The following is a 25,130-nucleotide window of genomic DNA, read 5'->3' on the forward strand; positions in this document are numbered from 1 at the left end:
ATTGTTAGGTTGTTATATGTACATTGACTGTTGTATGATGTTGCACAAAGGATTACTTCAATAGAGGATTATACAGTTTTCTACTATCCCTTTCACAGGAAACTGGCTAAGTCCACTCTAGTGCTGGTGCTAGTGTTCGGGGTCCACTACATAGTGTTTGTGGGCATGCCACACTCGATCAAAGGGATCGGATGGGAGGTCCGAATGTACTGTGAGCTCTTTTTCAACTCTTTCCAGGTGCTAACTTTCACCCCAGTTGGGGATCCTGTTTTGTATTGCATGTAAACTGATCTGTCATATTGCACATTGCGAATAGCTTTTGAACTGTAGAAAGCAATAGTGCTGAGCGATTAGTGCTTTTTGAGGTCGGCTCATTTTCTGTTCATTTTTTAATCATGTTTTTTCAACAATTCTTTTTTTTACAGGTATTTTTTTTACATGAAATGCGCTATGCATTAACACAGAATATGAATAAAAGCCCCATAATGGTAGTGACTGCCCATTACTTATCACTTATTAACCATCATTTATTCACATTACTTTACTTTAATAAAATATTTGTTGTTGGGTATATTTATTTGAATACTTTGTTGTTTCATTCCAAGTCATCATCTCATCTCTATAGAGCTGCTGTCTGACAAATTCTATTTTAGTAGTTCTTCAAAGTAAATACAGCATACTTTAATGAATGCTGAATACCAACTATCAATCACTTAGATCATGTATTTTCAGGTAGAGATACCTCGCGATGCAACTGCTTCATCCCTCTTGATCATGCGTTCTTGGATTATGGTAATTATAGTTTAAATCGCACGTTTTCTGTGCTAAACAATATCGAACAATATTGAATATTGGCCTGTTGTACACTACTACTACAGTTGGAAGTCGGAAGTTTACAAACACTTAGGTTGGAGTCATTAAAACTTGTTTTTCAACCACTCCACAAATTTCTTGTTAACAAAACTATAGTTTTGGCAAGTCGGTTAGGACATCTACTTTGTGCATAACGCAAGTTATTTTCCAACAATTGTTTCACTTATAATTCACTATTACAATTCCGGTGGGTCAGAAGTTTACATACACTAAGTTGACTGTGCCTTAAAATAGCTTGGAAAATTCCCGAAAATGATGTCATGGCTTTAGAAGCTTCTGATTGACTCAAATCATGTCAATTAGACTATTGGAGGTGTACCTGTGGATGTATTTCAAAACCTACCTTCAAACTCAGTGCCTCTTTGCTTGACATCATGGGAAAATCTAAAGAAATCAGCCAAGACCTCAGAAAAAAAATTGTAGACCTCCACAAGTCTGGTTCATCCTTGGGAGCAATTCGAAACACCTGAAAGGTACCACATTCATCTGTACAAACAATAGTACACAAGTATAAACACCATAGGACCACGCAGCAGTCATTCCGCTCAGTAAGGAAACGCGCTCTGTCTCCTAGAGATACTTTGGTGCAAAAAGTGCAAATCAATCCCAGAACAGCAAAGGACCTTGTGAAGCTGCTGGAGGAAACGGGTACAAAAGATCTATATCCACAGTAAAACGAGTCCTATATCGACACAACCTGAAAGGGCGCTCAGCAAGGAAGAAGCCACTGCTCCAAAACTGCCATAAAAAAAGCCTGACTACGGTTTGAAACTGCACATGGGGACAAAGATCATACTTTTTGGAGAAATGTCCTCTGGTCTGATGAAACAAAAATAGAACTCTTTGGCCATATTGACCATCGTTATGTTTGGAGGAGAAAGGGGCAGGCTTGCAAGCCGTAGAACACCTTCCCAACCGTGATGCACGGGGTGGCAGCATCATGTTGTGGGGGTGCTTTGCTGCAGGAGGGACTGGTGCACTTCACAAAATAGATGGCATCATGAGGTAGGAAAATTATGTGGATACATTGAAGCAACATAAAGACATCAGTCGGGGAGTTAAAGCTTGGTCGCAAATGGGTCTTCCAAATGGACAATGACCCCAAGCATACATCCAAAGTTGTGGCAAAATGGCTTAAGGACAACAAAGTCTAGGTATTGGAGTGGTCATCACAAAGCCCTGAACTCATTCCTATAGAAAATTTGTGGGCAGAACTGAAAAAGCGTGTGTGAGCAAGGAGGCCTACAAACCTGACTCAGTTACACCAGCTCTGTCAGGAAGAATGGGACAAAATTCACCCAGCTTATTGTGGGAAGCTTGTGGAAGGCTACCCGACAAGTTTGACCCAAGTTAAACCATTTAAAGGCAATGCTACCAAATACTAATTGAGTGTATGTAAACTTCTGACCCACTGGGAATGTGATGAAATAAATAAAAGCTGAAATTAATCACTCAACTATTATTCTGACATTCTTAAAATAAGTGGTGATCCTAGCTGACCTAAAACAGGGAATTGTTACTTGGATTAAGTGTCAGGAATTGTGAAAAACTGAGTTGAAATGTATTTGGCTAAGGTGTATGTAAACTTCTGACTTCAACTGTACCTACTACATTACACTGTATGGGCTTGATTTGATGTATCTCTATTCGAGAAACTACAGTGAGAAAATGCAAATTGAGCTCACGGGGGGAAAAAATAGAATTCAAATAATTGAAATTATGTCGGTCAATTAGTTGTGTAAAAAACTCAATAACATACATTTTGGTTAATCGCTCAGCACTAGAAAGCAATATTGAAATGATTTTAAATGTGAAAATGTAAGCATTATAGCTAAAAGGGACATTAGACTTTCAATTATCTCTAATGTAGTCTAATATCAAGATCAAACCACATGACAATCTAGCTATGAATAAATTAGGATGTGTGTCAATCTGTTCATTACACTACTTTTGAGGTCTGATTTGTAGAGATCCAGGGAAACATGGTATGTTTTGTTTAAAGGAATTGTGTATAATAAAAAGATGAAAAGTAGATACAGCAAAAACAAACCCCATCTATCATATGTGTTTTTCCTCTAAGAGCTCTCTTTCCTGAGCGCATCATGTCGATATTCTCCAAAGGTCATGGACACCTCATTCATAGAGAAGGTCACATTTATACTGTCAGACGGAATTGGACCTTTCAACACATGCCTCTAACCTAACTCGCTTTCACCTTTTCGCAGGGATTCTTTGTGTCCATTATCTACTGCTACTGCAATGCAGAGGTGAGTACTATTGACCAGACCGGGCCAGCAGGTTAATGGTCTTCTCCACTTTAAAGGTCTTCTCCACGTTCGAGAATGTATCATGCTGGACTCTCGAATTGAACCTAAGTATCTTGCCCATTTATAAGTATAGTAGGAAGTTCTAGGAACTGACCATGATGAGAGAGCGAGAGATATGTTATTAGAACTTATGGAACTTAGTGATGTCATTTATTAGAACACTCATACTCTGCACAAGTGCACGCTGTGCGCACACATTGCACCCATCAGTGATCCTAACCTTTTAGGGGTTGAAGTACTGTAAGAAAATAGGCTACCAGAAAATACCCTTGGTTACTACCTCTTAACTTGCTGGTCAATACCATTGTAAAAACACTAGCTACTGTAAAATAAAGTAGTATTTTCCCCCAAACTGGTGAACAACCAGGTCTATAATTTACTCATTTATTAGTCCTCTCTGAAGCCATATACAATATTTAGGGAGTTTGTTCATTTCGATCTTAATGTTCCGAGAGCACCCCTACTCTCGTCCATGTTCGTTGCTAAGTGATCGGTTTGGGCTGTTTTATTTCTGATAGCTTTTAAAACCTCTGAAAAAGTCCAGTGAAAGCGAATCTAAAATTTGTTGGCACCACAAAACAATAGAAACTTTGGCATTGGCAATAATATGTATTCAAGTCTATTGTTTTGTGTTGTCAACAAATTTCATTGTGAATGCCAGTCGGTAAAAACAACATTTCAATTTTCTTATTTGCAGCAAGTAATTTCATTGAGAATGGTCGGAGGCGTTCTTGTATTGTTACATCAATAAAGGTTTCAGGATAAAGGCACTAACATTGCGTGCATTTCTAAAAGTTGTCCGAACTCTCCAATTAAGTTTCTTCCATGACCCGTACTATAGGCTACCATACATACCATGACCCATACTATAGGCTACCATACATACCATGACCCATACTATAGGCTACCATACATACCATGACCCATACTATAGGCTACCATACATACCATGACCCGTACTATAGGCTACCATACATACCATGACCCATACTATAGGCTACCATACATACCATGACCCATACTATAGGCTACCATACATACCATGACCCGTACTATAGGCTACCATACATGCCATGACCCGTACTATAGGCTACCATACATGCCATGACCCGTACTATAGGCTACCATACATACCATGACCCGTACTATAGGCTACCATACATACCATGACCCGTACTATAGGCTACCATACATGCCATGACCCGTACTGTAGGCTACCATACATGCCATGACCCGTACTATAGGCTACCATACATACCATGACCCGTACTATAGGCTACCATACATACCATGACCCGTACTGTAGGCTACCATACATACCATGACCCGTACTGTAGGCTACCATACATACCATGACCCGTACTGTAGGCTACCATACATACCATGACCCGTACTGTAGGCTACCATACATACCATGACCCGTACTGTAGGCTACCATACATACCATGACCCGTACTGTAGGCTACCATACATACCATGACCCGTACTGTAGGCTACCATACATACCATGACCCGTACTGTAGGCTACCATACATACCATGACCCGTACTGTAGGCTACCATACATACCATGACCCGTACTGTAGGCTACCATACATACCATGACCCGTACTGTAGGCTACCATACATACCATGACCCGTACTGTAGGCTACCATACATACCATGACCCGTACTATAGGCTACCATACATACCATGACCCGTACTGTAGGCTACCATACATACCATGACCCGTACTATAGGCTACCATACATACCATGACCCGTACTATAGGCTACCATACATACCATGACCCGTACTGTAGGCTACCATACATACCATGACCCGTACTGTAGGCTACCATACATACCATGACCCGTACTGTAGGCTACCATACATACCATGACCCGTACTGTAGGCTACCATACATACCATGACCCGTACTGTAGGCTACCATACATACCATGACCCGTACTGTAGGCTACCCCACATACCATGACCCGTACTATAGGCTACCATACATACCATGACCGATACTATACTATAACCTGACCCACACGATACCATGACACACACAATACCATGACCGATACTATAACCTGACCCACACAATACCATGACCCACACAATACCATGACCGATACTATACTATAACCTGACCCACACAATCTTCTTGTTCTCTTCAGGTCCAGGCAGAGATCAAGAAGACCTGGACCCGCTGGAACCTGGTGTTCGACGGGAAGGGACCGGCGGCATGTGCCAACTACCGGTACGGTCTCAACCAGACCTCTACCAGTCAGCCCGTGATCTCGGGCACCGCCTCTCTCTTCTCCAGCCACGTGTACCGCAGCAGCCAAGCCAGGCACAGCGTCAGCACCCACACCACCTTGCCCGGCTACGTGTTCAGCAACTCTGAGGTGGATAGCCTGCCCCCATCCATCCCAGAGGAGCCAGACGAGAGAGCAAAGCAGGTGGACGACATCTCCCTCCGAGAGTCCTTACCTGTGGTGAATAACACCAGCATAGGAGAGGACTTGGAGGAGACACTGTAGAGAGAGAGAGAGAGAGAGAGTAGGGGGAAAGTGGGAATGTACAGCTGACAACAATTGTGTTTTATTTTTTTTGAACGACAGGACAGCGGGAAGGTATAGCAGGAGATACACAAGAATGAGGGCCACAAACAGAAAGTGGCTGAGACCGAACTCAAGACCCGAATCCGCATCGCCATGGCAATATGTGGTTCAGATTTGGCAGCCTTACGACTCCGGCAGATATCTTTGATGTTTTGCGGCTACTATATATCACCATATCCTTGTCTTACTCCAGATAGCCCTTAAGATTTGCTGTTTTTGCCTCCCGGGTGGCGCAGTGGTTAAGGGCGCTGTACTGCAGCGCCAGCTGTGCCATCAGAGACTCTGGGTTCGCGCCCAGGCTCTGTCGTAACCGGCCGCGACCGGGAGGTCCGTCGGGCGACGCACAATTGGCCTAGCATCGTCCGGGTTAGGCCGGTAGGGATATCCTTGTCTCGTCGCGCACCAGCGCCTCCTGTGGCGGGCCGGGCGCAGTGCACGCTAACCAAGGTAGCCAGGTGCACGGTGTTTCCTCCGACACATTGGTGCGGCTGGCTTCCGGGTTGGTTGCGCGCTGTGTTAAGAAGAAGTGCGGCTTGGTTGGGTTGTGTATCGGAGGAAGCATGACTTTCAACTCTCCCGAGCCCGTACGGGAGTTGTAGCGATGAGACAAGATAGTAGCTACTAAAACAATTGGATACCATGAAATTGGGGAGAAAAAGGGGTAAAATAAAGAAAAAAGATTTGCTGTTTTTTTCTATATGATCATTGGTTATTTTCATGGGCTGTTATTTGTCACTTTGAGTGGTGGCTAGACAATCAGACAGGTCTCTGGCTAAATATGGACTGGAAGTGCTGCAGCTACAGACTAGTTTGTGTCATTCGTAATGCTGAGGACAATTACAGTTCCTTCAGAAAGTATTCACACCCCTTGACTTTTTCCACATTCTGTTGTATTACAACCTGAATTTAAAATGGATTAACTTTAGATGGTCACTGATCTACAGTGACATTGTACATGTCTACATGTCAGTGGAATGTTTAGACATTTTTACAAAATAATAAAAATAAAGCTAAAATTTCTTGAGTCAATAAGTATTCAACCCCTTAACTTCAGGAGTAAAATAATAATTTGCATGACTACCCCATTTCTGTACCCCACAAATACAATTATCTGTAAGGTCCCTCAGTTGAGTAGTGAATTTCAAGCACAGATTCAACAACAAAGACCAGGTAGGTTGTCCAATGCCTCGCAAAGAAGGGCACCTATTGGTAGATGGGTAGAAGAAAAAAAACAGACATTGAATATCCCTTTGAGCATGGGGATGTTATTAATTACACTTTGGACGGTGTGTCAATACACCCAGTCACTACAAAGATACAGGCGTCCTTCCTAACTCAGTTGACAGAGAGGATGGAAACAGCTCCGGCATTTCCCCATGAGGCCAATGGTGATTTTAAAACCAGTTAGAGTTTAATGGCTGTGATAAGAGAACTGAGGATGTATCATCAACATTGTAGTTACTCCAAAATAGTAACCTAAATGATGAGTTAAAAGAAGGAAGTCTGTGCAGAATACAAATATTCCAAAACATGCATCATATTTATAATAAGGCAAGTAATACGGCAAAGAACTTGGCAAAGAAATGAACTTTTTGTACTGAACACAAAGCATTATGCTTGGGACAAATCCAACATAATACATTACTGGGGACCACTCCATATTTTCAAGCATGGTGGTGGCTACGTCATGTTATCATTGGCAAGGGCTAGGGAATTTTCTTGGATAAAAATAAAAGGAATAGATCTAAGCACAGGCTAAGTCCTAGAGGAAAACCTGGTTCAAATCAAAATCAAATCAAATTTATTTATATAGCCCTTCGTACATCAGCTGATATCTCAAAGTGCTGTACAGAAACCCAGCCTAAAACCCCAAACAGCAAACAATGCAGGTGTAAAAGCACGGTGGCTAGGAAAAACTCCCTAGAAAGGCCAAAACCTAGGAAGAAACCTAGAGAGGAACCGGGCTATGTGGGGTGGCCAGTCCTCTTCTGGCTGTGCCGGGTAGAGATTATAACAGAACATGACCAAGATGTTCAAATGTTCATAAATGACCAGCATGGTCAAATAATAATAAGGCAGAACAGTTGAAACTGGAGCAGCAGCACAGTCAGATGGACTGGGGACAGCAAGGAGCCATCATGTCAGGTAGTCCTGGGGCACGGTCCTAGGGCTCAGGTCCTCCGAGAGAGAGAAAGAAAGAGAGAATTAGAGAGAGCATATGTGGGGTGGCCAGTCCTCTTCTGGCTGTGCCAGGTGGAGATTATAACAGAACGTGGCCAAGATGTTCAAATGTTCATAAATGACCAGCATGGTTGAATAATAGTAAGGCAGAACAGTTGAAACTGGAGCAGGAGCATGGCCAGGTGGACTGGGGACAGCAAGGAGTCCTCATGTCAGGTAGTCCTGGGACATGGTCCTAGGGCCCAGGCCAGTTGAAACTGGAGCAGCAGCATGGCCAGGTGGACTGGGGACAGCAAGGAGTCATCATGTCAGGTAGTCCTGGGGCATGGTTCTAGGGCTCAGGTCCTCCGAGAGAGAGAAAGAAAGAGAGAAGGAGAGAATTAGAGAACGCACACTTAGATTTACACAGGACACCGAATAGGACAGGAGAAGTACTCCAGATAAACAAACTGACCCTAGCCCCCGACACATAAACTACTGCAGCATAAATACTGGAGGCTGAGACAGGAGGGGTCAGGAGACACTGTGGCCCCATCCGAGGACACCCCGGACAGGGCCAAACAGGAAGGATATAACCCCACCCACTTTGCCAAAGCACAGCCCCCACACCACTAGAGGGAAATCTTCAACCACCAACTTACCATCCTGAGACAAGGCCGAGTATAGCCCACAAAGATCTCCGACACGGTACAACCCAAGGGGTGGGGGGGAACCCAGACAGGCCGACCACAACAGTGAATCAACCCACCCAGGTGACGCATCCCCCCCAGGGACGGCACGAGAGAGCCCCAGCAAGCCAGTGACTCAGCCCCCGTAACAGGGTTAGAGGCAGAGAATCCCAGTGGAAAAAGGGGAACCGGCCAGGCAGAGACAGCAAGGGCGGTTCGTTGCTCCAGAGCCTTTCCGTTCACCTTCCCACTCCTGGGCCAGACTACACTCAATCATATGACCCACTGAAGAGATGAGTCTTCAGTAAAGACTTAAAGGTTGAGACCGAGTTTGCGTCTCTGACATGGGTAGGCAGACCGTTCCATAAAAATGGAGCTCTATAGGAGAAAGCCCTGCCTCCAGCTGTTTGCTTAGAAATTCTAGGGACAATTAGGAGGCCTGCGTCTTGTGACCGTAGCGTACGTATAGGTATGTACGGCAGGACCAAATCAGAGAGGTAGGTAGGAGCAAGCCCATGTAATGCTTTGTAGGTTAGCAGTAAAACCTTGAAATCAGCCCTTGCTTTGACAGGAAGCCAGTGTAGAGAGGCTAGCACTGGAGTAATATGATCAAATTTTTTGGTTCTAGTCAGGATTCTAGCAGCCGTATTTAGCACTAACTGAAGTTTATTTAGTGCTTTATCCGGGTAGCCGGAAAATAGAGCATTGCAGTAGTCTAACCTAGAAGTGACAAAAGCATGGATTAATTTTTCTGCATCATTTTTGGACAGAAAGTTTCTGATTTTTGCAATGTTACGTAGATGGAAAAAAGCTCAGTCTGTTTTCCAACAGACACTGGGAGACCAATCCACCTTTCAGCAGGACAATAACCTAAAAACGCATGGCCAAATATACACTGGAATTACTTACCATGACAACATTGAATGTTCCTGAGTGGCCTAGTTACAGTTTACAGGATAGCAGAGCCAAAAATGAATTATACATAATAAATAAAACACTTGATTGCATAATGCACATCAACCAAATCAATCACATTCAGCGATAATATAGCATATGATCAACCTAAGACCAGGCTATGATGTAAGCTAGGCTATTATAGATTTTTATCCCCTTACCAGGTTAAAGACCCTACTTCAAACCCATGTGTGTAGTACCGACCATATCCATGTTCTATGTCTGTATTAATAGAACCCAATTAGTTGTACTCGTGCCCTGTCATTTCTTCAGTACACTACATCTGAGACCCACATGGCACCCTATTCCCTTCATAGTGCACTACTTTGACCAGGGCCCAATCGAACTCTGGTCAAACGTAGTACACTATATTGCGAATAGGGTGCGATTTTGGATGCATACTATATGGACCAATTAATGGCCTTTATCTAGAAAATGCATTCATTACTGCTCAGCCAATAACACTCTGGTCGCTTTGGTTTCCTGTATGAGTAATAGTTAATGACTCAATCAGAATACAGAGTGTATTCAACAAAGAAGTTGAGCTACAGAAAAATCTATTCTCCAAATGGCATGTGGTTTCAGCCACATTTTATCTGAACATGTCAATTGGCTAGTTTGTGGTAGTACTGTAGTGAAGTAGGTTACCTGTAAAATAAAAATTTCCATGTGTTTTCGTAGCTTTAGAATTCATTAATTGCCCCATCTATAAATGTGAAAGTGGTTACATCTCCCCAGTTCCATACCTCAGCTTACCAAAAAACTGGTGGGCGGTGACTGCTTTGTTGTTTGAATACCAGATTGCCCCTTTAACCAAATACCAGGAACACACTTTTCGGTAACACTTTACTTGACACCCAGTGTCATAACCATGTCATAATATTTCATAACAGTTGACATAACTTGTCATAACCCATACATTTACACCTGTTGTGACATATATTGCATTATTTTATGGCTGGTCAAAACCCACATTCATTTTTTCTCTGCCAAGAAGTTTCCTTTCATTTGAAAGTCTGTTTCTTAAATCCTTTGTTTTAATTCATTCTCAAAAGTAATGTTTGTTTTTTTAGGCCTCTCGGGTGGTGCAGTGGTCTAAGAGCACTGCACTGCAGCCTAGCTGTGCCACCAGAGACTCTGGGTTCACACCCAGGCTCTGTTGCAGACGGCCGCGACCGGGAGGTCTGTGGGGCGAAGCACAATTGGCCTAGTGTCGTCCGGGTTAGGGAGGGTTTAGCCAGTAGGGATATCCTTGTCTCATCGCCAGCAACTCCTGTGGCGGGCCGGGCGCAGTGCGCACTAACCAATATATTTTTGCATTTGACCATATTCAATTATAAATTGTATTTGCGCAGACATGCACCTACCCCAATGCTCTGTTGCTGATGACTGGGATGAATGCTGATGACTGATTTAAGGGTATGTACGTGATAGGCCTATCAAAACATGCCGGGTTGCTGCCGGTGTGTAAAGTGGTCCTAGCTGTACCCTGAATAATCAACCATTGAGACCAGAAAATGGTAAGACAGTCACACTCTCGATAAGTGAAGGTGAAGACTGGACATTCACAGTCTGCAGCTGTATATGTAAAATAGTCTAGGAAACTCGACTGAAGACGAAAGAAGAACATTCCCCTATGATCACCATTGTGGTACGTCTGAAGGATCCATTCTAAACGGACACTCGGAGACAAAAAAGGCTACTACTACCAAGGACATTGTGACCTTGCTATTAGTTGAACTCTTGGGCTGTGAAAGCAATTGGTATATTAACTTGAAACTCTACGCAGTAATTCTGATAAATATTCTAAACTTGCCCCAGGAGCATAATAGCCGTCCTCTCACTTCTTTCACAAAGTATTACCCTTAAACACGAGTAGCACACAGCATGACAAGATGTCTAAGAAATTAAATCACTGACTAAGAACAATGCAGAATAGTAGGCTGTAGCCTACTGTGGAAAATCGACTAACTTTTTCAAAATAAATGAAGAAAGCCATTAGCTAAATTCATGTTTACCATTAGCAAAATGTATGTCTTTATCTCACACTGGGATAATGAGCAGCCAGAGAATAAGAAAATGGCAGCCACATTTTCACCCCAGTAGCTAGGTATCCATCAGATTTCCATGCGAATGTTATAAATTCCACATTAAGAAAATATGCACATTTTCCCACCAGTGGTGTGTTTCCACCAAACTCACTTCTTTTAAGTTCAATGTGTTTTCATCACATTTTCAACTCTACTGTCAGTTGTCACAAAACTGTTATTATTAGCAAGTGTGCCTACTCTGGTGTTGACAGTGCACTTTAGCCAACAGCTCTCAGATACAGTGCAGGTAAACTGTGCGTGTAGGCTAGTCTACATGAGGATGTTATTATGGATGAGACAGGGAGGATATTTTTATTTGTCAAACGGCAGTCAAACATCGATCATCATGTACCAGAATAAGAACCTCTATTTATTGGAAAGCAGTATCAACCTGTTCACCGGGCACTTTCAACACCCTGTGAAGTTCTTCAGGCACCCTGTAATTAATTTCATCTAGCCTAATAACCTGCATGGTTTCTTGAGTCAGTGGGAGGACCACACACACACCACTTCCTCGCGTGAATCCAAGTTAACTTTGATATGATGGTTCTTATATCAATATTTGTGCATAAAGGCGTTTTCCACCACCAGTTCTCTCATAATTAATTTTACAGACAAAAAAAAAGATCCCACGATGTTGAACAAACAAATGATCTGTCGGCATGTCTCAAATTTTTCAGAAACTGTTTCCATTTCATCATTAGGGTAATGTATGATTCCACTATATGCACAGTGTTATTGGGGTCGTTACACTGCGTGTGCCTCTGCATGATTAGCTCACAACTGAGAAACTCAGGCCACTGGGCACAGAAATCAGTTCAATGTCTATACTATTCCAACGTTTATTTAATTGAAATGGCGTGGAAACAACGTTGATTCAACGAGTGTTTGCACAGTGGGCGGGGCTCTTCATCCTATACCTTCCTGATAATAGTACTCCACACAATCACCAAATCATTGAAGTACCTGTATGGTAACAAGAAATTGAGCTAACTCTGCAAATAGCACTGCTCTGTGATTTTAAAAGTCATTGTCAATCAATAATATAATAATACTTTTCGCACAAATGTTACAATCTGTAGAAACTATGAGAATAGAAAGATTCAGAACATTTGTGAAACATCACAGTACAGTTGGAAAATATGGCAAATATAACTAAAAAATGGATAGTGTTAAAAGATAGATTGGAGGGGTTGAGTGGAGGTGAAGGGTGGGACTAAAAACAAGATAAAATGTCAAATGTATACAGGCTCGGAACTTGTGAAAAAGCACAGTTAAAAATATATGGCAAATAGATGGATGGTGGATGGTCTTCAAAGATAGACGGGAGGGGTTGAGGGTAGCTAAAGGATGGGATTCAAAGCAAACAAAATATATTGTGTCCGTAAAATATTTATAGTAAGCTGGTAGTAGAAGTGTTGTTGTCCATTAGTTTACTCCAATTAGGGGAGGGGTGGAAGGGTTAGGGAAAACAATAAAGGAAAATATAAGAAAAAATGTATTTTAAATATTAATAATATACATATATACAGTGCATTCGGAAAGTATTCAGACCTCTTGACTTTCTACATTTTGTTACGTTACAGCCTTATTCTAAAATGTATTAAATACAATGTAAAACAGAAATACCTTATTTACATACAGTACCAGTCATAAGTGCAGACACCTACTCATTCAAGGGTTTTTCTTTATTTTACTATCATTCTACAATGTATAAAATAGTAGAAGACATCAAAACTATGAAATAACATATGGAATCATGTATAACAAAGTAGTATCAAACTAATTAATATATGTTATATTTGAGATTCTTCAATGTTGCCACCCTTTGCCTTGATGACAGCTTTGCACACTCTTGGAATTCTCAACCACGTTCATGAGGTAGTCACCTGTAATGCATTTCAATTAACAAGTGTGCCTTGCTAAAAGTTTGTTTGTGGAATTTCTTTCCTTCTTAATGAGTTTGAGCCAATTGGTTGTGTTGTGACAAGGTAGGGCAGGTATACAGAAGACAGCCCTATTTGGTAAAAGACCAAGTCCATTATGGCAAGAACAGCTCAAATAAGCAAAGAGAAATGACAGTCCATCATTACTTTAAGACATGAAGGTCAGTCAATCTGGAACATTTTAAGAACTTTCTTCAAGTGCAGTCGCAAAAACCATCAAGAGCTATGATGAAACTGGCTCTTATGAGAACCGCAACAGGAAAGGAAGACCCAGAGTTACCTCTGCCGGAAAAGTTAGTTAACTGCACCTCAGATTGCAGCCTAAATTAAGTAACAGACATCTCAACATCAACTGTTCAGAGGAAACTGCATGCATAAGGCCTTCATGGTCAAATTACTGTGAATAAACCATTAAGGACACCAATAATAAGAGACTTGCTTGGGCCAAGAAACACGAGCAATAGACTTTAGACCGGTGGAAATCTGTCCTTGGTCTGATGAGTCCAAATTTGAGATTTTTGGTTCCAACCGCCGTGTCTGAGACGCAGAGCAGGATGATTCCTGCATGTGTGGTTCCCACTGTGAAGCATGGAGGAGGTGGTGTGATGGTGCTCTGCTGGTGACTCTGTCAGTGATTTGTTTAGAATTCAAGGCACACTTAACCAGCATGTCTACCACAGCATTGTGCAGCGATACGCCATTCCATCTGGTTTGCGATTAGGAGTATAATTTGTTTTTCAACAAGTCAATGACCCAACACACCTCCAGGTTGTGTAAGGGCTATTTGAACAAGAAGGAGAGTGATGAAGTGCTGCATCAGATGACCCCCACAATCACCCAACCTCAAACCAATTGAGATGGTTGGGGATGAGTTGGACCGCAGAGTGGAGGAAAAGCAGCCAACAAGTGCTCAGAATATGTGGGAACTCCTTCAACACTGTTGGAATATCATTCCAGGTGAAGCTGATTGAGAGAATGCTAAGAGTGTGCAAAGCTGTCAAAGGCAATGGGTGGCTACTTTGAAGAATCTCAAATATAAAATATATTTTGATTTGTTTAACACTTTTTTGGTTACTACATTATTCCATGTGTTATTTAGTTTTGATGTCTTCACTATTATTCTACAATGTAGAAAATAGTAAAAATAAAATGTATACATACACACACACAGTGGGGAGAACAAGTATTGGATACGCTGCTGATTTTGCAGGTTTTCCTACTTACAAAGCACAGAGGTCTAATTTTTTATCATAGGTACAATTCAAATGTGAGAGACGGAATCTAAACAAATAAAACAGAAAATCACATTGTATGATTTTTAAGTAATTAATTTGGATTTTACTGCATGACATAAGTATTTGATACATCAGAAAAGCAGAACTTAAATATTTGGCACGGAAACCTTTGTTTGCAATTACAGAGATCATACGTTTCCTGTAGTTCTTGACCAGGTTTGCACACACTGCAGCAGGGATTTTGGCCCACTCCTCCATACAGACCTTTTCCAGATCCTTCAGGTTTCGGGACTGTCACTGGGCAATACGGACTTTCAGCTCCCTCCAAAGATTTTCTATTGGGTTCAGGTCTGGAGACTGGCTAGGCCACTCCAGGACCTTGAGATGCTTCTTACGGAGCCACTCCTTAGTTGCCATGGCTGTGTGTTTCGGGTCGTTGTCATGCTGGAAGACCCAGTCACAACCCATCTTCAATGCTCTTACTGAGGGAAGGAAATGTTGGCCAAGATCTCGCGATACATGGCCCCATCCATCCTCCCCTCAATACGGTGCAGTCGTCCTGTCCCCTTTGCAGAAAAGCATCCCCAAAGAATGATGTTTCCACCTCCATGCTTCACGGTTAGGATGGTGTTCTTGGGGTTGTACTCATCCTTCTTTCTCCAAACACGGCGAGTGGAGTTTAGACCAAAAAGCTCTATTTTTGTCTCATCAGACCACATGACCTTCTCCCATTCCTCCTCTGGATCATCCAGATAGTCATTGGCAAACTTCAGACGGGCCTGGACATGTGCTGGCTGGAGCAGGGGGACCTTGCGTGCACTGCAGGATTTTAATCCATGACGGCGTAGTGTGTTAATGGTTTTCTTTGAGACTGTGGTCCCAGCTCTCTTCAGGTCATTGACCAGGTCTTGCCGTGTAGTTCTGGGCTGATCCCTCACCTTCCTCATGATCATTGATGCCCCACGAGGTGAGATCTTGCATGGAGCCCCAGACCGAGGGTGATTGACCGTCATCTTGAACTTCTTCCATTTTCTAATAACTGCGCCAACAGTTGTTGCCTTCTCACCAAGCAGCCCATCCCAGCCTTGTGCAGGTCTACAATTTTATCCCTGATGTCCTTACACAGCTCTCTGGTCTTGGCCATTGTGGAGAGGTTGGAGTCTGTTTGAGTGTGTGGACAGGTGTCTTTTATACAAGTAACGAGTTCAAACAGGTGCAGTTAATACAGGTAATAATGGAGAACAGGGGGACTTCTTAAAGAAAAACTAACATGTCTGTGAGAGCCGGAATTCTTACTGGTTGGTAGGTGATCAATTACTTATGTCATGCGATAAAATGCAAATTAATGACTTAAAATCATACAATGTGATTTTCTGGATTTTCTCATTTTTTCTGTCATAGTTGAAGTGTGAGAACTTGCACAATTGGTGGCTGACTAAATATTATTTTGCCCCACTGTATAAGAGGGATTGGAAATGCTGCAGACAATTACAATGATGGAAGCTACAATCTGCTATTTAAAAAAAAAATGGGGCAAATTGTAATGAACTTGAACATTGCATCAAGATAATTGTTATGGTTATCCCTTTTCTCTGTCCGTCCAAAACGAAAGGCATATGATGAAAGGGGGAAAATTACATGGCTGATATGTGCGTCGACAGACACACAGAAGGGGTGTCGATGAATGTCCTTAGGTTCAGTAAAAGGTGAGTACAGAATTCCTGTGCTGTGGCACATTGGATTCAGTAGCAAATTAGTAACTGCACTTACTAATACTTAGTCCTCATCGAGCCACATTACTTGCAACAAAGCACAAATTGTGATTCTGTTAACTCCACACACACACACAATATCGGAATAACCTGTGTTGATCTCAGCTGTTCCAATCTAGCACTGCATGGTCTATTAGACCATTCACACACAGCAGGTATTAAAATACATGTTACATAATATTCTTATGATGTGCTAAAGCTATAGGGAATAGGGTGCAACTTGGAACACAACCATAGAATCCCAAGAAACTGCCAGACTTTTTAATGATAAGATCATCCTGGAACCGCGACCTCTCTGATCATACTGTGTGCAATAATGAGAGGAATATGTGGCATTATTTTCCATTTATAACAATGCAGATACAAAGTGAAACAATGACACAAAGGGAGTGTAAAAAGACGACTGTACATTTTTTTGGGGGGGATATAATGACAGGAATGTGAATAATAGCGGTGGAGACCGATGGGGCACACAGTGGCCCAACATCTATACACTCTGATCCCAATCATCTGAGGGGCATTGTTGTTGGAACAAATAGTGCAGTAACGCATCGAGGGAACATTGAGGAAAACACTATTTTGGGGAAACTGAACTCAATTGAAGACAGTAATGTCTCCATCTCTGATAAGTGACAACACACACACACACACACACACACAGAAATAATGAGCAATAATCTTCAGTAGCATATACCCCTTATCTGTAGTTATCAATTTTCCTCTGTAGTGTTTTATTGTGAAATGTGGGAGTGTTGTTTGACTCCTGTGTTGTGCTGTGCAAGCATGTGGGCAACACAGAGATTGTGAGAAGATGTGCTGTTGGCCATTGATCTAATACTCTTTGAGTTAACATGACATTTAGTGAAACAAACTCCATCCCAAATGGCACCCTATTCCATATATAGTGCACTACTTTTAACTAGAGCCCTATGGGTCCTGGTCAAAAGTAGTGCGCTTTAATTTGGGATGCAGACATGGTTCATTTAAGCAATAAGGCCCGAGGTGTGGTATATGGTCAATATACCACGGTTAAGGGCTGTTCTTAGGCACGACGCAAAGTGGTATGCGGTCTGATATACCACGGTGTCAGCCAATCAGCATTCAGTGCTTGAACCACCCAGTTTATAATTTTAATTAATCCCTCACATCTCAAAGTGAGAAATATTATTAATAAAGATTTCTGACCTTCGCTATCAAGGATAAGAATCACACATTTTGTTCTCTAATTAAGCATTAGAGGCATTAGAGGCTTTGACTCTTTCCTCTCTGCCTCCTTCTTTCCACTCCTCTCCTCTTTTGACCTCACCCTCTCACCTTCCCCCCCTACTCACAAGGCAGGCAATACGCTCGACCTCATCTTTACTAGATGCTGTTCTTCCACTAACCTCATTGCAACTCCCCTCCAAGTCTCCGACCACTGCCTTGTATCCTTTTCCCTCTCGCTCTCATCCAACACCTCCCACACTGCCCCTACTCGGATGGTATCGCGCCGTCCCAACCTTCGCTCTCTCTCCCCCGCTACTCTCTCCTCTTCCATCCTATCATCTCTTCCCTCCGCTCAAAACTTCTCCCACCTACCTCCTGATTCTGCCTCCTCAACCCTCCTCTCCTCCCTCTCTGCATCCCTTGACTCTCTATGTCCCCTATCCTCCAGGCCGGCTCGGTCCTCCCCTCCCGCTCCGTGGCTCGATGACTCATTGCGAGCTCACAGAACAGGGCTCCGGGCAGCCGAGCGGAAATGGAGGAAAACTCGCCTCCCTGCGGACCTGGCATCCTTTCACTCCCTCCTCTCTACATTTTCCTCCTCTGTCTCTGCTGCTAAAGCCACTTTCTACCACGCTAAATTCCAAGCATCTGCCTCTAACCCTAGGAAGCTCTTTGCCACCTTCTCCTCCCTCCTGAATCCTCCTCCCCCTCCCCCCCTCCTCCCACTCTGCAGATGACTTCGTCAACCATTTTGAAAAGGTCGACGACATCCGATCCTCGTTTGCTAAGTCAAACGACACCGCTGGTTCTGCTCACACTGCCCTACCCTGTGCTCTGACCTCTTTCTCCCCTCTCTCTCCAGATGAAATCTCGCGTCTTGTGACGGCCGGCCGCCCAACAACCTGCCCGCTTGACCCTATCCCCTCCTCTCTTCTCCAGACCATTTCCGGAGACCTTCTCCCTTACCTCACCTCGCTCATCAACTCATCCCTGACCGCTGGCTACGTCCCTTCCGTCTTCAAGAGAGCGAGAGTTGCACCCCTTCTGAAAAAACCTACACTCGATCCCTCCGATGTCAACAATTACAGACCAGTATCCCTTCTTTCTTTTCTCTCCAAAACTCTTGAACGTGCCGTCCTTGGCCAGCTCTCCCGCTATCTCTCTCTGAATGACCTTCTTGATCCAAATCAGTCAGGTTTCAAGACTAGTCATTCAACTGAGACTGCTCTCCTCTGTATCACGGAGGCGCTCCGCACTGCTAAAGCTAACTCTCTCTCCTCTGCTCTCATCCTTCTAGATCTATCGGCTGCCTTCGATACTGTGAACCATCAGATCCTCCTCTCCACCCTCTCCGAGTTGGGCATCTCCGGCGCGGCCCACGCTTGGATTGCGTCCTACCTGACAGGTCACTCCTACCAGGTGGCGTGGTGAGAATCTGTCTCCTCACCACGCGCTCTCACCACTGGTGTCCCCCAGGGCTCTGTTCTTGGCCCTCTCCTATTCTCGCTATACACCAAGTCACTTGGCTCTGTCATAACCTCACATGGTCTCTCTTATCATTGCTATGCAGACGACACACAATTAATCTTCTCCTTTCCCCCTTCTGATGACCAGGTGGCGAATCGCATCTCTGCGTGTCTGGCAGACATATCAGTGTGGATGACGGATCACCACCTCAAGCTGAACCTCGGCAAGACGGAGCTGCTCTTCCTCCCGGGGAAGGACTGCCCGTTCCATGATCTCGCCATCACGGTTGACAACTCCATTGTGTCCTCCTCCCAGAGCGCCAAGAACCTTGGCGTGATCCTGGACAACACCCTGTCGTTCTCAACCAACATCAAGGCGGTGGCCCATTCCTGTAGGTTCATGCTCTACAACATCCGCAGAGTACGACCCTGCCTCACACAGGAAGCGACGCAGGTCCTAATCCAGGCACTTGTCATCTCCCGTCTGGATTACTGCAACTCGCTGTTGGCTGGGCTCCCTGCCTGTGCCATTAAACCCCTTCAACTCATCCAGAACGCCGCAGCCCGTCTGGTGTTCAACCTTCCCAAGTTCTCTCACGTCACCCCGCTCCTCCGTTCTCTCCACTGGCTTCCAGTTGAAGCTCGCATCCGCTACAAGACCATGGTGCTTGCCTACGGAGCTGTGAGGGGAACGGCACCTCAGTACCTCCAGGCTCTGATCAGGCCCTACACCCAAACAAGGGCACTGCGTTCATCCACCTCTGGCCTGCTCGCCTCCCTACCACTGAGGAAGTACAGCTCCCGCTCAGCCCAGTCAAAACTGTTCGCTGCCCTGGCCCCCAATGGTGGAACAAACTCCCTCACGACGCCAGGACAGCGGAGTCAATCACCACCTTCCGGAGACACCTGAAACCCCACCTCTTTAAGGAATACCTAGGATAGGATAAGTAATCCCTCTCACCCCCCTTAAGTTTTAGATGCACTATTGTAAAGTGACTGTTCCACTGGATGTCATAAGGTGAATGCACCAATTTGTAAGTCGCTCTGGATAAGAGCGTCTGCTAAATGACTTAAATGTAAATGTAAAAATACATCTAGCACCCAGAATTTTTTTAAATGTACAGTCTCTGGCTGCACTGATTCAGGGTGACTAATCCTGAAGAACAGTAATGTGATGTTATCAATGGTAGAAAGTACTGGTTCAATCAAGGGAACTTGGATCTATTCTTTAGAATTTCTGGGTTTATCCAACAATGCCATCCTTTGGCAAGTATAAGATAGCTGAAGGGCTAAGCATCACATTAAAAGCTCTGAGGGACCATTCTTAAAGACCATACATTCACATCATATTTTATAACAGAGTTTAAAGCATTTTTCTCTATTAACTCTCAAATCAACAGATAACCACTCGCTCCTTTGGGAGACCTGTAAAGCGTATGCCAGGGGTCTGATGTCATACACAGCTACTAAGAGACGGAAAAAGCGTGAAAAGCAAAAAATGTTAGAGGGTGAATTAGGAACTAAAGAGAAGGACTACATTAAAACTCCCCCTCCTGCCCTATTAAAGGAAATATCAGTCATTAGACTCTCTCCTAACACAGGACGCTGAAAAGAAAATTAGATTTGTCAGGCAAAAGCAATATGAACATGGCAATAAGCCAGGAAAGTACTTGGCATACCTAGCAAAAAAGAGAGCTGACTCAGTCAATTGCTACCATTACTGATTCTGATGGTAATCATTTATATGAAAATAAATTGAGAGAAGCCAACATTTCACTTATTCTCAAAAAGGGAAAATGTCCAGACTCTTGTTCCTCGTACAGACCAATTTCCCTTCTGAATGTGGATAGAAAATGTATTTCTAAAATTCTAGCCACAAGATTAGAGGACTCACTGCCACTAATTGTGAAAGGAGACCAAAATGGCCTCATTAAGTTTGTAAGTTTGTTTAAAATGTGTGTATTGAGAGACGCAATGATGGGGAAATGGTGGATGTATGCATGGGTGTGTGTGGTATGTATGCGTATATATGTGTACATACATACCACATAAGCTCTTGCACACATCTGTCCCAGCCTCCAGAAAGCCCACAGCCCTCAGAGCTTTTTTTTGTAACAGTATTTTTATTGGAATTTCAGAATTTTCACCCATATTAAGAGATACAACAACAGAGACAAAGCACACAAAAAAACAGCACTCACACATACCTACGCATGTGCTGTTTTTTTGTGTGCTTTGTCTGTTGTTGGAACACCATCATTTTCCACCATAATTTGCAAATAAATTCATAAATCCTACAAATGTGATTTTCTGGAATTTTTTTCTCATTTTGTCTGTCATAGTTGAAGTGTACCTATGATGAAAATTACAGGCCTCTCTCGTCTTTTTAAGTGGGAGAACGTGCACAATTGGTGGCTGACTAAATACTTTTTTGCCCCACTATCATCTGTCTGTATTTCTGTCGGTATCCATTTTGAAAGTGCTGAACGAATAGGCCTACCTCGTCGTAGCTCGTTTTCTTGCACTTGCTTATACTTAGAGCTAAGTGTTAATGATATATAAACATTAAGAATTTACTGAACATAAATATAATAATGTTTGTGTATGGTTCGAAACTCAAAACTCATTTTGGCATTCGTTATTATTGAAAGAGAATGCGATTCTTATTGACTTACCCAAATCCACAAGGAGTCAGTAACCACATTTGTTTAAGCAAGACAGCCATATCAGCTATGGTTTAAAAAAAAGTAGTAAATGAGGCTGAATGACCCGTTTCACTGCCAGACAAGACTCTGCTGATAGCCAGATGTAGCGGTGTTAAGGATTCACTCCATGATGTTGAAGAGAAAGCTCTGCTGTTGGGACAGCTTTATTTAGGCCCTAACAGTTTGTTGGCACTCTGTCACCATTATAGTGCAATTAATGTACAGTTGAAGTCGGAAGTTTACATACACCTTAACCAAATACATTTCAACTCAGTTTTTCACAACTCCTGACATTGAATCCTAGTAAATAAAAATTCCCTGTCTTAGGTCAGTTAGGATCACCACTTTATTTTAAGAAAGTGAAATGTCAGAATAATAGAAGGGAAAATGATTTATTTCAGTTTTATTTATTTCATCACATTCCCAGTTGGTTAGTTTACATACACTCAATTAGTATTTGGTAGCATTGCCTTTAAATTGTTGAACTTGGGTCAAACGTTTCGAGTAGCCTTCCACAAGCTTTCCACAATAAGTTGGGTGAATTTTGTCCCATTCCTCCTGACAGAGCTGGTGTAACTGAGTCAGGTTTGCAGGCATCCTTGCTCGCACACGCTTTTTCAGTTCTGCCCACAAATTTTCTATAGGATTGAGGTCAGGGCTTTGTGATGGCCACTCCAATACCTTGACTTTGTTGTCCTTTAGCCATTTTGCCACAACGTTGGAAGTATGCTTGCGTTTCATTGTCCATTTGGAAAACCCATTTGCGACCAAGCTTTAACTTCCTGACTGTTGTCTTGAGATGTTGCTTCAATATATCCACATAATTATCCTACTTCATGATACCATCTATTTTGTGAAGTGCACCAGACCCTCCTGCAGCAAAGCACCCCCACAACATGAGGCTGCCACCCCCGTGCTTCATGGTTGGGATGGTGTTCTTCAGCTTGCAAGCCTCCCCCGTTTTCCTCCAAACACAACAATGGTCATTATGACCAAAAAGTTATATTTTTGTTTCATCAGACCAGAGGACATTTCTCAAAAAAGTATGATCTTTGTCCCAATGTGCAGTTGCAAACAGTAGTCTGACTTTTTAAATGGTGGTTTTGAAGCAGTGGCTTCTTCCTTTCTGAGTAGCCTTTCAGGTTATGTCGATATAGGACTCATTTTATTGTGGATATAGATACTTTTGTACCGGTTTCCTCCAGCATCTTCACAAGGTCCTTTGCTGTTGTTCTGGGATTGATTTGCACTTTTTGCACCATAGTACGTTAATCTCCAGGAGACAGAACGCGTCTCCTTCCTGAGCGGTATGGCGGCTGCGTGGTCCCATGGTGTTTCTACTTGCATACTATTGTTTGTACAGATGAACGTGGTACCTTTAGGCGTTTTGAATTGCTCCCAAGGATGAACCAGACTTGTGGAGGTCTACATATTCTTGGCTGATCTCTTTAGATGTTCCCATGATGTCAAGCAAAGTTTAAAGGTAGGCCTTGAAATACAGCCACAGGTACACCTTAAATTGACTCAAATGATGTCAATTAGCATATCAGAAGCTTCTAAAACCATGACATCATTTTCTGGAATTTTCCACGCTGTTAAGTACAGTTGGGAGAACAAGTATTTGATAATCTGCAAAATCGGCAGTGTTTCCTACTTACAAAGCATGTAGAGGTCTGTAATTTCTTATCATAGGTACACTTCAACTGTGAGAGACGGAATCTAAAACAAAAATCCAGAAAATCACATTGTATGATTTTTAAGTAATTAATTAGCATTAGGCTAAATAATCTGTCTGTAAACAATTGTTGGAAAGATTGTGTCATGCACAATGTAGATGTCCTAACCAACTTGCCAAAACTATAGTGTGTTAACAAGAAATTTGTGGAGGGGTTGAAAAAGTTGCAATGACTCCACCCTAAGTGTATGTAAACTTCCAACTTCAACTGCTTGCATGCATCTAAAAACAAATGTTGAGTTTGCCCCACAAATGTACATGCTAAAATCAACACTGGTAGACACAAATTGACAACCACTAAAACTACCATTATACATATGTGAGATAAGACCAACACATTTCCACTACACAGATCTACAACATTCAAAACAAGCCATTACTCTCGGACATACAGGGTTATTTATCCCTTTCTCTCACCATCTAAAATCCAATGAATGTGCTTACCTTGGCGTTGTCTTTTGGTATTTTGTGTACCAGTGTCTGTGAAGTTTAAAATACACTTCTACTTCATACAAGGTCTGAGGGTGACATATGGGCCAAACCAATATCTAGCAGTGCATCATCACCTCCACTTTGTCATCATCAATCACTTTGTGGTTCTAAACTACCTTGACTGCATTGTTAGCGATTGCTACCATATGAAACCAGTAATTATATCCCCAACCTGTGGTTCCCTTCATCTAAAACATATTGCTAGTGTCAGGTTAGTGCATGACATTACCTTAGATTTGTATTTTGGTTGAGAGGGAAGCAACTGGTGAGCTGGAGTTAGCTTCAGACAAAAGAAAGGTTGCCTCCTCCTCCTAACATAATTGAAGCAAGAAGCAATGACAAGTCTGAGTTAGTGGAAGTCCTAAATATCCCAGTCACTTTTTCCTAAATAATGTTTTGACACTCATCAGCAGTTTAGAGACTTATGTCTGTACACAGTTATTATACAATTGAATGGATGTCCGAGAGCTTACTTCAGCACAACAGTTGACTATTTTGTGGGGAATTTGTACATCAAACAGATATTTTGTAGACTTACTCTTTGGGGTTGGTGTTCTCGAGCAACATGGCACATCACCACTTTTCAATGCTGGCATGTCGGTTTAAAGGAGGTGAAAAAAGTGGATTGCCATTGACAGATGACAAAAATGAATAACTTTTCTCTATTATGTGAAGACATTTCATTTCTGGGTGATAGTTATTTCAGCTATTTCAACTGGGAGAAGTCGAACTGGACACCCATTGTCATGTCACGACTTCTTTCTAGACATTGCCGCTCCATTTTCATATATTTATTTGTCTTGTCTTGTTCCATACACACCTGGTTTTCATTTCCCCAATCAATCTAATTGTATTTAACCCTCTGTTTCC

At 42.7% G+C, this 25,130-nt stretch overlaps 1 protein-coding gene and 1 long non-coding RNA gene across 3 annotated transcripts in view; one reads left to right on the forward strand and one right to left on the reverse strand.

Moving 5' to 3' along the window:
* Positions 1-6,137, forward strand: part of LOC124010416 (parathyroid hormone 2 receptor-like) — a 31,188-nt gene extending 25,051 nt beyond the window's left edge. For both annotated transcript variants that reach the window (XM_046322824.1, XM_046322826.1), the window contains exons 12-14: positions 99-237; positions 3,099-3,140; positions 5,364-6,137. In XM_046322824.1, coding sequence (XP_046178780.1) covers positions 99-237; positions 3,099-3,140; positions 5,364-5,729 — 547 coding nt within the window. In that variant the 3' untranslated portion in view covers positions 5,730-6,137. The remainder of the gene's footprint in view (positions 1-98; positions 238-3,098; positions 3,141-5,363) is intronic.
* LOC124010417 lies at positions 3,915-25,007 on the reverse strand. The gene is made up of 3 exons (XR_006834431.1): positions 24,799-25,007; positions 24,490-24,571; positions 3,915-5,723 (listed from the first exon to the last, which is right to left on the reverse strand). It is a non-coding gene; the product is annotated as an uncharacterized LOC124010417 (long non-coding RNA).
* Between the last annotated feature and the right edge of the window lie 123 nt (positions 25,008-25,130).

This window comes from Oncorhynchus gorbuscha, linkage group LG23 (genome assembly GCF_021184085.1).
Source record: "Oncorhynchus gorbuscha isolate QuinsamMale2020 ecotype Even-year linkage group LG23, OgorEven_v1.0, whole genome shotgun sequence".
In the NCBI taxonomy this organism is placed as follows: Eukaryota; Metazoa; Chordata; class Actinopteri; order Salmoniformes; family Salmonidae; genus Oncorhynchus; species Oncorhynchus gorbuscha.